Source organism: Aulostomus chinensis, chromosome 8 (genome assembly GCF_037954235.1).
Source record: "Aulostomus chinensis isolate RoL2024-O1b breed Wild chromosome 8, RoL_Achi_v1.0, whole genome shotgun sequence".
Classification (NCBI taxonomy): Eukaryota; Metazoa; Chordata; class Actinopteri; order Syngnathiformes; family Aulostomidae; genus Aulostomus; species Aulostomus chinensis.
In genome coordinates this window covers 15,126,027-15,139,939 of record NC_141327.1, presented here as the reverse complement: position 1 = coordinate 15,139,939, position 13,913 = coordinate 15,126,027, and the positions used below count along the sequence as shown (strand labels likewise).

Below are 13,913 nucleotides of genomic sequence, written 5' to 3'. Positions count from 1 at the left end.
GGCCTGGATGGAGCAAACACATATTACTGCCAGTATCTAGTTCTACTATGATGTTCACGACAAGATAACAACAATGAATAAACCTCTCATATATAACCAAAAATAAATAAAACAATCTCTGGTATATTTACAATAGTTCTTGATTTAAGTTTGTTTAAAAACGCCAAAGTGAACTTATGAGAGTTTTACAAAAAAAATATTTACAGACATTATTTACAGCTGTATGATAAAATACAATCAAGCTTTACTTTTCTTTCCTATCTTCATTCATCATTATTTTCTTCATTTTGGTTGACTTCTGGAAATTCAGCAGCTTTTCCATTTAGAATGTAAACCATCTGTGACTCGGAATCCTTATCGGACTGGCCATAAAAGTAGTAGTGATTAAACTGACTTTTGGGCAAAAATATACTGAAGGATGGTGAAGAAAAATTCCTGTTAGCTACTTAAGTGAGCAACTCCAGTACCTAAAAGGTCACAATCATCCGGTTGGGGTCAACAAGGCATTCACGTGCACCCACTAGATAAAGCTAAACTAGCGTGGATGGAAGGCACACATAAGTGTTAAGACATTATGGCTCAGGATTTTCAAGTTTAATTTACTTACTTGAATAACAGACAGTGAGAAACTCTATCTTTCAAAATGATAAAATGGTTCAAGGGACAACAATCAGATAGCTTGGAAGCTCTGGGAGTGAGAGCATCATCCGTTCATTTTGAAACCACTTTGTGGTTCTGACTAAATGGCTTCCTGGGGTTACGCTCTGTTTTCATCCAGCTAAAAGATTAAAGAGTTTTAAAGATTGGTGTTTCTTTTCCTTTCAGTTCTCCCATGAGACTTGGACGGCACAGTGCTGAGGTCAGAAAAATAAGCCACGGAATGAGGTCACTGTACAGGGAAAAGATTGTAGAGCAGCAGCAGCAGCAGGAAAAAGAAAATGGCCTGTGTTGCTTCACGTTTGCGTCAGGAAAAAAACTTCAGATTCAACAAGTCTTCATGTCCAGGTCACGCAACATCCATGTCCTCCATACTCAGCATTTGTCTCTGCAAAAGAAGTAACAATGATTGAGTAAAATATAATAACAATAATAATAATAATAATAATAATAATAGGCTATCTTGGCATCGAAGTGAAGATACCTGAGGGTAAGAGTAGCCTTCGTTGCTGTTACTGCAGATATGCACCTCATCCTCTGTAGTTTTCTGGTATACGGGATTGTCAAAGTGGATGGTGTTGGTGTTCTTCAGACGCCAGTGTCTCCATAGCAACACTGCTCCAAATATCGACAGGGACATGACCACTGTAGAGCAGCAGGTTGAAGGAGAGTTAGTGAGATGAGGTTTATGAAACATAAAGGTGATGTGTGAATGGGTTTATTGGGTGTAAAACTTACTTATTGGCAACACGACGTAGAGAGCAACAGAGTGGGACGACTCAGCAGGCACGGCACCCTGTCTGTTGTTAACTGAAAATATATCAAATATGTAGAAGTCCTTGTTATTCAAAGGAATCATTTGTTATTTGCTTTCTTTTCCCATTTTGATCTGATGAGTTTGGAAAATGAAACCGATGGAGCTAAACAAGCCCCCACTGTGCTGCACATGCACACACAGAACCCGTCATTTTAAAATAGGTTGAGCAAACCAGATGGAGTGTAGCAGCATTGCAGTCTGTTATTCATTTAAAGGTGGAAGATGGCATCTCTGGACCCAGTCCTTTATTTCCCCATTTCAAATTTGTATGCTTAGCTGCAGGTGATAGCTTCATACTGAGAGTTGTATCAAATCTCATTTTATACTCAGAGTACTGGTTCACTAAGAGGTGGCGAACAGTCGGACAGCTGCTGTTTATGTGTCTTAGCTGATGTGGGGGCTGAAATGAAAACAGGGCGTCTTTATGGTAATGAGCTTCCACGTGAACCTGCAGTAAACCACTGGAATTTAGAATCAATGACTGTCTCGCTGTTCCGGTTCTAAAGAAATCCTGCATCCCAGCTCGTTCTCTAGCCAGGATTCTACTTGTTTTGTTGCATTGTAACTTCCTGGTAGCAGAGTCCTGACCTATAAATGAGGAAGGAGGATGAAACTAATGAAATCTAAAATGTTGGGAAGTTTCACTTTACCCACTTGCATTAAACGTGCTTGCATTTTCTAATTAGCACAAAGTACAGCTGACTCTGAAGGGTGTGTTGCAGGTGGATTCGAAGCCCTTCATTTGTTTGATCTTCCTGTACCTTGGGCTGCATCGGCAGGCTGGTTTTTGCCGGGCTCTTTGGGCTGGGCAGGTGTGGTAGTTGTAGTTTTTCTGGTAGTTGTGGTTGTGTTGGTGGATTTAGTGATAACAACAGGCGGACTATCTGGTACGCCAGTTTTATTGGAGGGAACTGAGCCTGTGGAGAAAGTAAATATAAGACTTACTGGGTTGGATCGATGTTAGATTCTATTTGTAGTGCTAGATGACGGTGAAACGTACCTGCCGCACATCTCCTCATGTCGGCTGCCATGGTCATGTGATCGGGACACGCGCAGGTGTATTTAGGGGATTTCTGATTGATGACAGGAGCAGGGAGGCACATAAATTCACAACCTCCGTTTATGCTGTTGTTTTCTTGGCACCAGTTTGTACCTACAAGAGAGAGGAAACCTTAGCACTCGTTTGGTTGCTGTGATAGTTAATTCTAATTATCTATGCGATGTTGTTGTACCGGTCGGTTGTTTCAGGTTGTGGTACAGTACAACATCCTCCGGCTGGTTCAGGTCCCCTGCCAGCTCCTGGATGTCCTCTCCGGTTAGTCGGTTGGCGCTAAATAGAGCACTGTTGCTGATATCCGTCCAAAACACTTTTTCCTATTTAAGAGGGAAAAAATGACACTTTGAATAATCACTGATTTTATCATAACTTTCTGCAGATTTGTGCAGCCAACAGTATGATTAGATATTATTTAGGTGGTATTATTTCATCTAAGCTGACATTGCAACTTCTTCATTCACCTCAAAGACAGTCAGAGAGAGAGGGTGCGCCAGCTTTTCCTCACTGAAAATGAGCGTGCGTCTGTTCCCCCCGTTCACGTCAATGCTGGACAGCGTGTGTATCTTGGAGTCGACCCAGTAAAGACGCTGGTTCACCATGTCTGTCCAGAAGTTTTGACTGGTTATTATGGCTGTATGCTTGTTTGAACTGAACTGGTTTCATTTATGACACAAGCTTACCAAGGGTGATCCCATTAGGCCACACAATGTTATCTGTTACCAAGGCAACGCGATCAGCTCCGTTCAAGCCGCTCTTCTCTATCTTAGCCATCTGACCCCAGTCCGTCCAGTACATGAAGCTGAAATGGAACCATGAAATTATATGAAAACTAGAATCATGGCTTTAGGTTTTACGAATCATCCTCTGACCTGTCTACTTACTTATTCACTGGGTCCACTGTGATGGCTCTTGGCTTCTCCAGGTTGTCATTGATCAGGGTCTTCCTCTTACTGCCGTCTGTTGTTGCCACGGAGACACTCCTCAAAACACTGTCAGTCCAGTAGATGTTGCCATGAATCCAGTCAACCGCAATGCCTTCTGGGGCCTCAATCCCACTGCCAATTGCTACAGTGTGGTGAGACGAGTTAGCAGCCACGTCCAGTTTAGAGCTGAGAGGGAGCAGATGAGGTAAGAGAGTCTGACGTCAGGGACGGATTTCTAGCTAAACCTTGTAAAGAGGTGCAGAAACCTCTTGATCCACTCTAAAACCAGATCTGAATGGATCCTGCTTCATAGTGGATTAACTCCAAGATGGAAGGTTTCTAACCTGTAGATCTTCTTAAGTGAGAGGTCTGACCAGAAGATCATCTTATTAGGTATATCAACATCCAGAGCCACTGCATTCTTCAGCTGGGGGATCAAGCGCACATATTCACTCCGGTCCACCGTCATCTTCCTCACCTCGTGTCTGTTTGTGAAGTAAAGCGTAGGTGTAGAACCTGGAGGAGACAGAAGAAGACAAAACATCAGATTACTGATCGCACAATAAAATGATGAGATGAGACGTGTTGTGTGAGGAGTGAGCAAACACTACCTGACTCAGCCTTGCAGGTCTTGCTGGCTGGGTCAATCTGATATCCCGCCTCACAGTCACACTTGTAGCTGCCAGGCAGGTTGATGCAGATCTGACTGCAAATGTCCGGCTCAGCACACTCATTGATGTCTACAAGGGTTCAAAGGTCAAATTGGTAAGCCTGCAGTTGGCAACTTTTTATGAGTGTTTTCAATAAAGATGTCTGCCAGTAAAGGTTGGTTAACCAACCAGTTCAGTTGCATGATACTGGATGTAACAACTTCAGTGGAGTTTAACAGAAGGGTCTTTTTTCAGTCAAATTGAACACTAATTTATTCCCTCAAGGAATTACTAAAAAATAGCCAGAAAACTTTTTTTTTTTGCGGAACACTATGATGTCTCATTGAGTTCGACTTTCCTGGACGTAAAATGTCATCAACACATTATCATTTTATGGTTTTTACACTTTGAAAACATCCGTCGTACCCACAATGTATCCCGTTAGAAATGCCGGGGCAGGTTTTGAACTGCTGCATGCGCTGTCAGACACGTAATGAGAAGAATATTCCAGTGGGATTGTAGGTAGAAAAGCCTGACAAATTCTCATCACTTATCACTTATGGCCAAAAACGTGTTTTGTGTAGGCAGTGACTTTGACCTTTAACCGCCAAAATGTGAGCGGTTCATCCTCAAGTCTCAACTATCAGTGGAACAGGATGGACTGGCAATCGCTAAGTGTAATGTAAAATAGCTTTCAAAAAAGGATTTCATCAAGACGACACGCGTGATTCCCTCGTCTCACCTTCACAGGTTTTCTTGTCCATCTTCAGATTGTATCCAGCTGGGCAGGAGCAGTTGTAGCCAACTTTCAGATCACTGCATTGATGGGAGCAGCCGCCATTTCCAGTCAAACATTCGTTGATGTCTGTAGAGATGCGTGCACACACACACACACACACACACACACACACACACACACACACACACACACACACACACACACACACACACACACACACACATCTTTCTAGTAGGATTCATGACAGCCACTTTCCTTTAACGGAAGCTCACACTGACTCAGTCAAACCTAACTATCCACGCCAACGGGCCGGGCAAACTCCACCGGCTGTTTCAATCCAATTTTCCATCCTGTGATGTTCTTCTACAGCTCTTTTTCTCACAGTAAAAACAAAGTATACGTCCAAACTCTGATGCACCCGCTTTCCACAGTTTTTGAGCATCTTCATGAGGACAAAAGTACAGAAAAGTGCAGGTGGGAGAAAGAACTTACCGCACTCCCCAACCGGTTCATCTGACCAGTCCCTGCAGTCTCTCTGTTTGTCACACACCTTCTCCATGCTGATACACTCCCCGCTGCGACACTTGAATGAATTTGGGCCTTCGCATACATTTTCTACACAGAAGCGAAAATAATAATGTAACTTTGGACTGCTGTGCTTTTTAAGGGCTGCGAATAGATTTTATCGACCTGAAAACACTCATATGAGAGATTAAAAATCAATTTCTGGGAGGAGATTACCTCTGTGGCAGCCAATCTCATCACTGATGTCCCTGCAGTCGTACACTTTGTCACATTGGCGGCTACCATGGATACAAGCACCATCATTACACTGGAACTCGTCCGGGCGGCATGTAGGGCGAGCTGGAAAACAAGGAGAGGAGGAAGACAATAAGAAAAGGACAATATTGTGTGTCATAAAGATGGAGGAGAAAATCCTCAATATTGTGGTATTTTCTGTTAAAGTGACAACTTATCAGTGTTTTGCAGAGGAGGGAGAATAAATACTGTTACTCACTGCAGTTGACTTCATCAGACTGATCCTGGCAGTCCATGCCTCCATCACAGAGCCAGCTTCTGTGGATGCACGCCCCATTGGCACACTGGAACTCATGGGTGCTACAAGCCCCCACCTTCTCAGGCGGCTGCTTTCCCACACAGTTCTCCGGCCACTCGTCAGACCCGTCAGCGCAGTCTCTGTCTCCATCGCAACGCCAGGAAGCCGGTACACACACAGAGTTGTTGCACTGGAAGGCACGAGGGCTGCAGGAAGGTTTTGGGCAGTTAACTTCGTCTGAGCCGTCGGAGCAGTCGTCATCGTTGTCACAGACGAAGCTGGTGGATACACACTGACCGGAGGCACAGCGGAACTCATCAGCCGTGCACTGCTTGGCCGCTGCAAGAGGAAGTGGAGGAGAGGAAGGGAGGATGAGACTGGAAGGTGGAGCAGCATCAGGCAGCTAATATATAATATTAGTATAATCATAGTATTAGTATAATAATTAATATACGTATATACTTGATATAAGGATTGCCTTATGCTGCTCCGTTCCATAACTACACTGCCATCTTTACAATTTCTGAGCTCCTCAATTCATTCCCAATTCCTAATTTTAATAACTTTCCAGGTTCTATTGGTATATTGTACATTTTGTTTTTCATTCTATAAAAAAGGAGTATAACTATATTCCTTTTTGATTCCACGTACTTATCGATGCTGTGAATCTGTGCTGCGCTTATTTTGACAGCTGTGACCTTTACATCTATCCCATTTCTTCTTATCTTCCATCAGCCTCAACATGAGCCGTCCCCTTCGATGCTTACTTCCTTTTATCACTTTACTTTTTTATGACTCGTTACGTTTATGCACATTTTAAAAAGTGTCAAAATAATAAAACTTACTGCAGTTTTTCTCATCGGCCCCGTTGTCACAGTCAGCTTTGCCGTCACAGTGCCAGGTCTTAGGAATGCACTGGTTCATGGGTGCGCCGCAGTTGAAGGCAGAAAGCTGGCAGGTTTTGGCCACTGAGGGCAGAAACAGGAAGTATGACCAAGGTTATTGAATGTATCAACCGTGAGTAACATCCAGTGTAACTGATAATTTAACAATCATCTACTCGTAGAAAACAGTAGCTTCGGTGACATCATACTGACTCACTGCTGTCAATGATTACCATGAGAAACACAACAGAAAAATCAGGTCAAGAGAATGTTTCTCTTGAATTGATTCCAGTGAAATGAATCATTTCATGATACATTTATAGTGAAAAGAATCATTAGCCCTATGTTTTTTTAATTTTTAATCACTAAGTGATAAAGGAACGTACTGCAGGTCTCAGGTAGTTCATCGGTTCCATCGCCGCAGTCGTCTGTCCCATCACAGATCCATCTGCGGGTAACACACCTCCCGTTCCCACACTTCAGCTGACTTGAACTGCACGTAAACGCTGCATCTGTGAATGATGAAAAATATCAAGTTCATTCATCCTTCATCGAATTCAGCAAAAGAAGTTTTGTCATCATCGGTCTTAACGACCTCGCAGCTCAGGAGCTCCTGCATGTCATGTGAGCTTGTGACAACATGTTGAAAAAAAAAAAACAAAACAAAACACCAAACCTTGTGGAGTTGATGTTTAACTGAAAATGACACATGGGACCAAAAATTTACAATCCAAGGCCACAAAGATTCAGTTACTGATGATGTGAACGCAACACCTTTAAACGGGTGCTGGGGGTTGTAACATGAGATAAGAACGCTGTGTAGTTTCCTGACTCACAAGAAAACCTGATATGAAGCAATATGGGAAGCATTTGGAGATGAGAGGCTCTAGACTAGATAAAGTAGCCTCACATTCTATTTTCCCATATTATACACCCACAAACTCACAGAGAACTTAAATTGATTTGTTCGTGATGATTTCATCTCCCCTGTGGAACAATCATTCACTTTGGGTCTGAGAGGAAGAGACCATCTCTTTGATTACAACTTTTCTCTTTGATAGATGAAGGCTGTCTCAGGCAGTCCTTGAACCACCCTCTCCTCATGCTGCTGGAGGCCTTGATTGACTCACAGGGCACATTTGATTCTGCCACAAAGTCTAGTGGGGTTCTATCGTTCCAAAACGTCCTGAAGAGTCTCACTTGAGTAGTTATGTTGCCTTAAGTGAACTGCATGGCAACAGAAAACTGAAAATAACATTTCACTTTCAGGTAGGACTGAAAGTCCTATTTATGACCCTTCGACCCAACTACTGGATTTAACCAATCAAAAGGTTTTTTTGACTGTGAGGGGACTTTCTGTTAGAAAGGCTTCAACAGTAACTTCACCCAACACAGCAAAGACTGCTTGGAAATTCCCATAATGCACCAAGCTCCTCCCTCTCTAACTGTACGCTTTAACATGTTCCTACTTTGGGATCTTCTCTCTCCTTTCATTTTGTGTTTTCCCTTCTCTTACTCCTCCTCATTCGCTCTTATAGGTACTTTTGCCTCCAAAGTTGTGACTGCATCCATTATAACGGTTGATAAACTAGTAGTCACACAAGAAAAATACCCAAAAAAAACATGCAAAGTACATGTTAATGTAAAGAAGCGGAACAAGGAAATAATGCAAATATTAAAGCATAAATTCAATACTGTTAGAAAATTCCTCCCATCAGTCAAAGAGGCCCACAATGTTCTACGTTTTGTTGAAGTTTGAGTCTTGCATACAATCGATCTGTTTTGGTTTTTGTTCGCCAATGCCCACTACAGTTCACATAGGACTAAAATAGCTCAGACCACACCTCTCTTTGGCACCTACACGCCAGCAGCTTCCCTGCTCAGTCTGACCTTTACAAGTTTTGAAGTTGTGCAACCTCAAATTGACCTTTGGTTTATTTGGGAGTCTGAGGTCTCGCCCTGAGATGATCGCACCTCCGTGAAGATGGAGAGCTGCACAGAGGGCTTCAGCATCCAGGTGCACGTGAACCAACACTTCTGAGCAAGCGTGCGCATCCTCCATTACCTCTGCACCGCCAGGCTGCTCTGTGACCTGCAGGCCGGGGGGAAATGTCAGACTATCCCTTTAAAACAATAGCATGGGAGGAGTTGAACAATCACACCACCGGTTGCTGATTGGTCCCAGAGTGGCATTCCTCATGACAGTATCACCACAGTGACCCACATGGAGGCGGGACTCCCAACACAAGAATTCTGTCATCATCTTAATGGATGACTGATGGCAGTTAAAAAGGACGGGGCGGTCTGACTGAGTACAACACATGATGGTGTCACTCTATTGTGAAATGAGAGAAGGATGCTTCCTCAGAAAACCTCATTGCTAAGACTAAAATATAAACTACCCCAAACACACTTTTTTAGGTTCCTACAAGTGAGAAGTTTTATTCAGAATCAAACTGAGTGCAGATTTAATTTGGAACTGTCACCCACTGAACATCTACTTGATAAAATACATAACAATAAGTTTATAGTGAGGCGTTGCTATGAGGCCCTCTCTAAGTCCTGTAAAGTGACAAATCACCCACAGTTTCAGAATGGCATAAGGTAATTTTTGATCTTTTACCGATGGAATATGTAACATATTGGTCTCGTGGCAAAATCGATCTTTTTTACGAGGTATGGACTCCATTTTTCCAATATGTTGGGCCGAGGATATCCAATATATTTTGGAAGGTACTTCCCAGACCAAAGAAAGATGGTTGAAGGCTGTGAAAAGACTTTGATATCTGTATCTATGTCTATTGTATTTTCTAGTTTATTAACAGTATCCCACTATGTTTGTGAACTAAGACTGCGTGTGCTGGTTTGAGGGGTGGGGTGGGGGGGGGGGGTGTAAAGTATAAAAGTTGTGTAAATGTAATTAAGACACAATGCATATGTAAAATCTGTCTACATTTGAGTTGTATGGTTTATATGCACAATTTATAATAAAGACATGTTTCTTAAAAAAAAAAAAACAACCTCATTGCAGGGTCAATAATGTTAACTCTGGTTTAGACTGATCCTAAGAAGCTTCCTGCAGCCCAAGAACTCATTCATACACAGGATGGTTTGGGAGGCTCAAAGCCGACGGGGGTTCCGGGTATAGAGTCCAGCTGCTTATCTGCAGTGACAAATGTACAACAAATTCTGAAAAATGTTGCTAAATTTCCCCTTTGGAGAGTTTTCTTAGTCATTCCAGAGCCAAGAGTAAAAAGTGGGTCAGACAGTGGAACCTCCTGACCTTCAAACTCCCGACCTCATCTCTGAAATGGAAACTATACATGCCAACGTTCTTATTTCCCACAACTAATCTTCCACAATCGGGTCACGAGCCTCCCAAGAATACTGATCCTGACTGATTTACAGAGTTCCACATTTATGTGGAGAAAAGTTCAGGTTTAGCATGTACTGAAGAAGATTATTCACTCTATAGTCCTGAGCAGTTTTAGCTTAAATACTGAGAAATCCCAGATTATTCTTAAAGTGAAACTTCACCTAAACAGTGCATTTTGCCTTTCAGATGCTAACAAATACGTGTTTTGAGCTCACAGGGTTTTGCCCTCCTACAGTACATTACTTATTTTTCACTCTAGAATGCAGAAAAATCCACTCACTCCCCTCATTTCAAGCTAAGATTATAACGGTTAGAGGGTTTGTGCAAAGACATTTTCGGACAGTTCTGTTGCTGTTAGCGATCAGTCGCCCTGCACTTGAAAGGCAAAAACCATTTTTTTAAATCACATTTCCATTTCAATTATTTTTTAATTCCATTTTTTTGTCCATGTACTGTAGCTTCAGTGGAGATGTAAATATTCCTATCTTCTAATCAAGCATCTAAAGGCACAACTGTCAGACCCAGCAGAGAAACTGTGTTAAATGTGAATGTGTTTTGACATAAAGTCGTGATTTAATCGCTGGATCAAGCTACGTGTGGCTGACATTTACATTCAAAGTCAATAATACTCAGGCTGCAGGTAAACAGACCCGTTTGTAGAGCCTCAGACAAAGTGCAATAAATGAAATGGTCTCCGTAGATAAACTCATCCTCCAGCTGCTATTTATACCAACATGACAACCATAACTACCTTAAAAGGGCTGAATACGACCTCCTACTCTAAAATGTCTGACATTACATTCCTGTTAGACCTCAGAAACTGGTCGAACCAACGGCGTAGAATTCATACAGGTTGTCATCACAACAAGCTTCCTTTATGACCTTTTATGGGACTTTGTCAACTAACAATGCCTTCCTGTCTGTTTATGGCGCATGCATGCAACACACACATACACAAACACATAGGCTTCATGTCATGTGTGTTTACTGACTCAGACATACACTCAGCAGTTAATTAATAACCAAGATCAATTTGCATCACAAGGTGCAGCAGCAGATGTGCCTTAACAGGAAATGAAAATTCAAGATTGATTATGAAAACGTCTGAAAACAGCTGCAGGTTTCCAGTGGCTTATCAGCATCCTGTGGTTTCAAGTACAAGTCACACCACGCCTCGCTAGAATTGTTGCTACAACTGGCGAAATGATGGACGAAACGCCACACTGGATGTCCGTTAGGCTCTTGCCTCAGCGTGAGTCACAGCAGCCTCAAATTTTAGTCCCCACCACATGAATGCTGTCTCACTCACACACACACACACACACACACACACACACACACACACACACACACACACACACACACACACACACACACACAAATCTAATGACTGGAAGTAAGTGATCATCATGAACTGGAATGGAAAAATCTCAGAGGAGAGTTAGGATGGGGGGGGGGGGGTGGCAGAATTGGGCTGAAACCCGGCTAATTTCTCAGCACACTGCCGGCTTTAAAGGTCATTAGGGTCACACCCTCGTCAAGCCTGTTTCTGGTCCAGCAGTGTAGACCCCACCCCCCAATCCCACCCTCAAAACCCCCACTTTCCCACCAACTCTTTTGGCAGTAGAAACAAGACTTTCCTGTAGCTCCAGAGGAATAAAGCAAGAGTTTTACATGTGATTTGAAAAAGGCTCAATATTGCCTCCCTGTAAGCTGAATCGATAGATTGTCATCTGACCAGATCCCCTCCTTCCATCCGTGAAATTTCACTGTAATAAACTGACAAATCCTTCATGAAATACATGATGTATTATATTTTCCCCATATCTACTGTTCATAGGATGCAGTGTCAGGATAGTCTTCATATTGTTTTCTCCATCTTTCTCCTTTACTCTTTTTGGATTTGTACTGGTCCTTTGTTCTTTTCATACACACAAACATGCTGGTTGATATTTGATTTTATTTTTGTTTTGCTGAATAAAACCTTTTAAAGCTGCAATCCTGTCTGTTATTGACAAACGTTCAATTGAGGTACTTATTTCCATGTGATGGCACATAATAATTCACTCCACTGCATTTCAGAGGAAATACTGTTCTTTCTACTTCATTCAATTCATTTAGACAGATTTAATTACCTGATTATACTCAGTTTTACAAATTATATCAGGAGTTTATTGGATACATCACATTGTTACAGATTAAACGTTTGGTTTCCAACTTTTTTGGCGTCTCACTTCAAGTACGAACGTGAGGTGATGATGTTATATATAATCTGTAGCATGTCAGGGAAACCAAAAGCCGTCTTTTTACTGAAACACTTTGTTCTTTAAATAAATAGTATTTTCATGCGGAAGTTCTAATTGCAATTAAGTACCTTTACATTGCTGTATCAATACTTTTACTTAAAGAATTCCATCCCTCCGATACTCTTCACACACACACACCCACACACACTAATTTTGCGCAGCTGGGAGGGAAATGCTAATTATCCAGCATCCTCCAGCGTCCAGCGGGGAGGAGGATGCTATCAGGAGGATTCTCTCCTTTCGTCCCGCCCACCTGAAACTAGAAACCGTCGGCAGGCTGAATGGACGCGATTAGCTGCTCAGACGCATCCAGGATCTAAACAAACCAATCAAGAGGCTGTGCGTAAATTTCATTCATTCACTCCCAAACTTTCGTCTACTGTGTTTTCAATCATATGATTTTTATTTTTTTTTTGCATTCATTATTTTTTGTACTCATCACAACTGTCGAATTACATGATTCAATTGTTAAACCCAGTGCGGCACATCTCTGCACAATCCTCCTGCTCCACGGGTACGGCGCAGGGACTTCTTGGAAAAATTTCTATTTATAGCACACACACAAAAAAACAAACAAATATATTCTGAATTTGAAGCACTGACGTGCATCTGTACAGTATTAATGAAATTAGCAACAAATACCCGAGTATCCCTGAGAGTGGCAAGATAAGAAAAACATTCATTTCCTACCGGCTTGAGGCGAAGAATGAATCAGCATCAGCAAGCATGTGGACAGAGCAGCGAGTTGTCTCCACATCTCAAACATGTCCTCCCTAGTTGCCCTTATTTGACCGCAGAAGCAACGTCAGCTGAGCAAACGAGAATGTAGGAGCTCACCAGAGCAGTCAAAAGTCTGTGCGTAAACGTGTGGCTCCAGTGGCGAAGCCTCTCAGAGTCACGCCGGGTTGCGCGTAAATGAAGAGTGCCAGGAAAACATGGTGGGACTCCGGTCACATCTGACTATTTTCAATGAGGCCGGCAGGAGGGCGGGGCTTCAGCAGTGGTGTGATGTTGAAATTGGACGTGAGCCCCGCCGAGGGGAGGAGCTACAGTGTTGCTGTATCACTGATAGTGTGTGTGAGTGTGTATGGTAACTTGCCTCACCCCTCCATCATCGATCTGTTCCTCTCAGACCGGTTGAAGTAAAAGTGTGTGTGTGTGTGTGTGTGTGTGTGTGTGTGTGTGTGTGTGTGTGTGTGTGTGTGTTGGGGGGAGGGGGGTCATGACAGAAGCATATTATAATTGGGTCACTGCACAGGATGACAGACACTGTTGTCTAGGATCACCAATTACAGACATCAGAAAAGGATGGAAAAGGTTTTGAGCACATGAAAGCACAAGGGAGAATAATTTTCACTGAATTTAAATTATAAAGACAATAAAAACAAAGACAAATAATCATTGCAGTCCTTAAATAGCCAACTCAGCACCAACAGGCATCTATCTG

At 42.5% G+C, this 13,913-nt stretch overlaps 1 protein-coding gene across 2 annotated transcripts; it reads right to left on the bottom strand.

The window, feature by feature from the left end:
* Positions 1–231: 231 nt before the first annotated feature.
* Positions 232–13,411, bottom strand: ldlrb (low density lipoprotein receptor b). 2 transcript variants are annotated; one of them, XM_086211180.1, is made up of 18 exons: positions 13,304–13,411; positions 7,171–7,296; positions 6,746–6,868; positions 5,862–6,239; positions 5,585–5,707; positions 5,336–5,458; positions 4,847–4,969; positions 4,066–4,194; positions 3,799–3,970; positions 3,413–3,640; positions 3,212–3,330; positions 2,993–3,132; positions 2,707–2,848; positions 2,475–2,627; positions 2,236–2,391; positions 1,396–1,467; positions 1,142–1,302; positions 232–1,045 (listed from the first exon to the last, which is right to left on the bottom strand). In XM_086211180.1, coding segments are annotated over exons 2-18 (2,382 nt in total). In that variant the 5' UTR covers positions 7,172–7,296; positions 13,304–13,411; the 3' UTR covers positions 232–1,006. The 2 variants fall into 2 exon arrangements, with proteins under 2 accessions (XP_086067306.1, XP_086067305.1); XM_086211179.1 differs by having other exon boundaries at positions 13,157–13,399.
* Positions 13,412–13,913: the final 502 nt, after the last annotated feature.

What these genes read in the sequence shown, in the direction of transcription:
- ldlrb (XM_086211179.1), bottom strand. Translation starts at nt 13,232, where the DNA reads ATGTTTGAGATGTGGAGACAACTCGCTGCTCTGTCCACATGCTTGCTG. An exon ending in TGAGATTGGCTGCCACAGAG is followed by an intron (nt 5,459 to 5,584) that starts GTAATCTCCTCC and finishes GCTTCTGTGTAG; the next exon opens with AAAATGTATGCGAAGGCCCA. An exon ending in TCACTTAAGAAGATCTACAG is followed by an intron (nt 3,641 to 3,798) that starts GTTAGAAACCTT and finishes GCTCCCTCTCAG; the next exon opens with CTCTAAACTGGACGTGGCTG.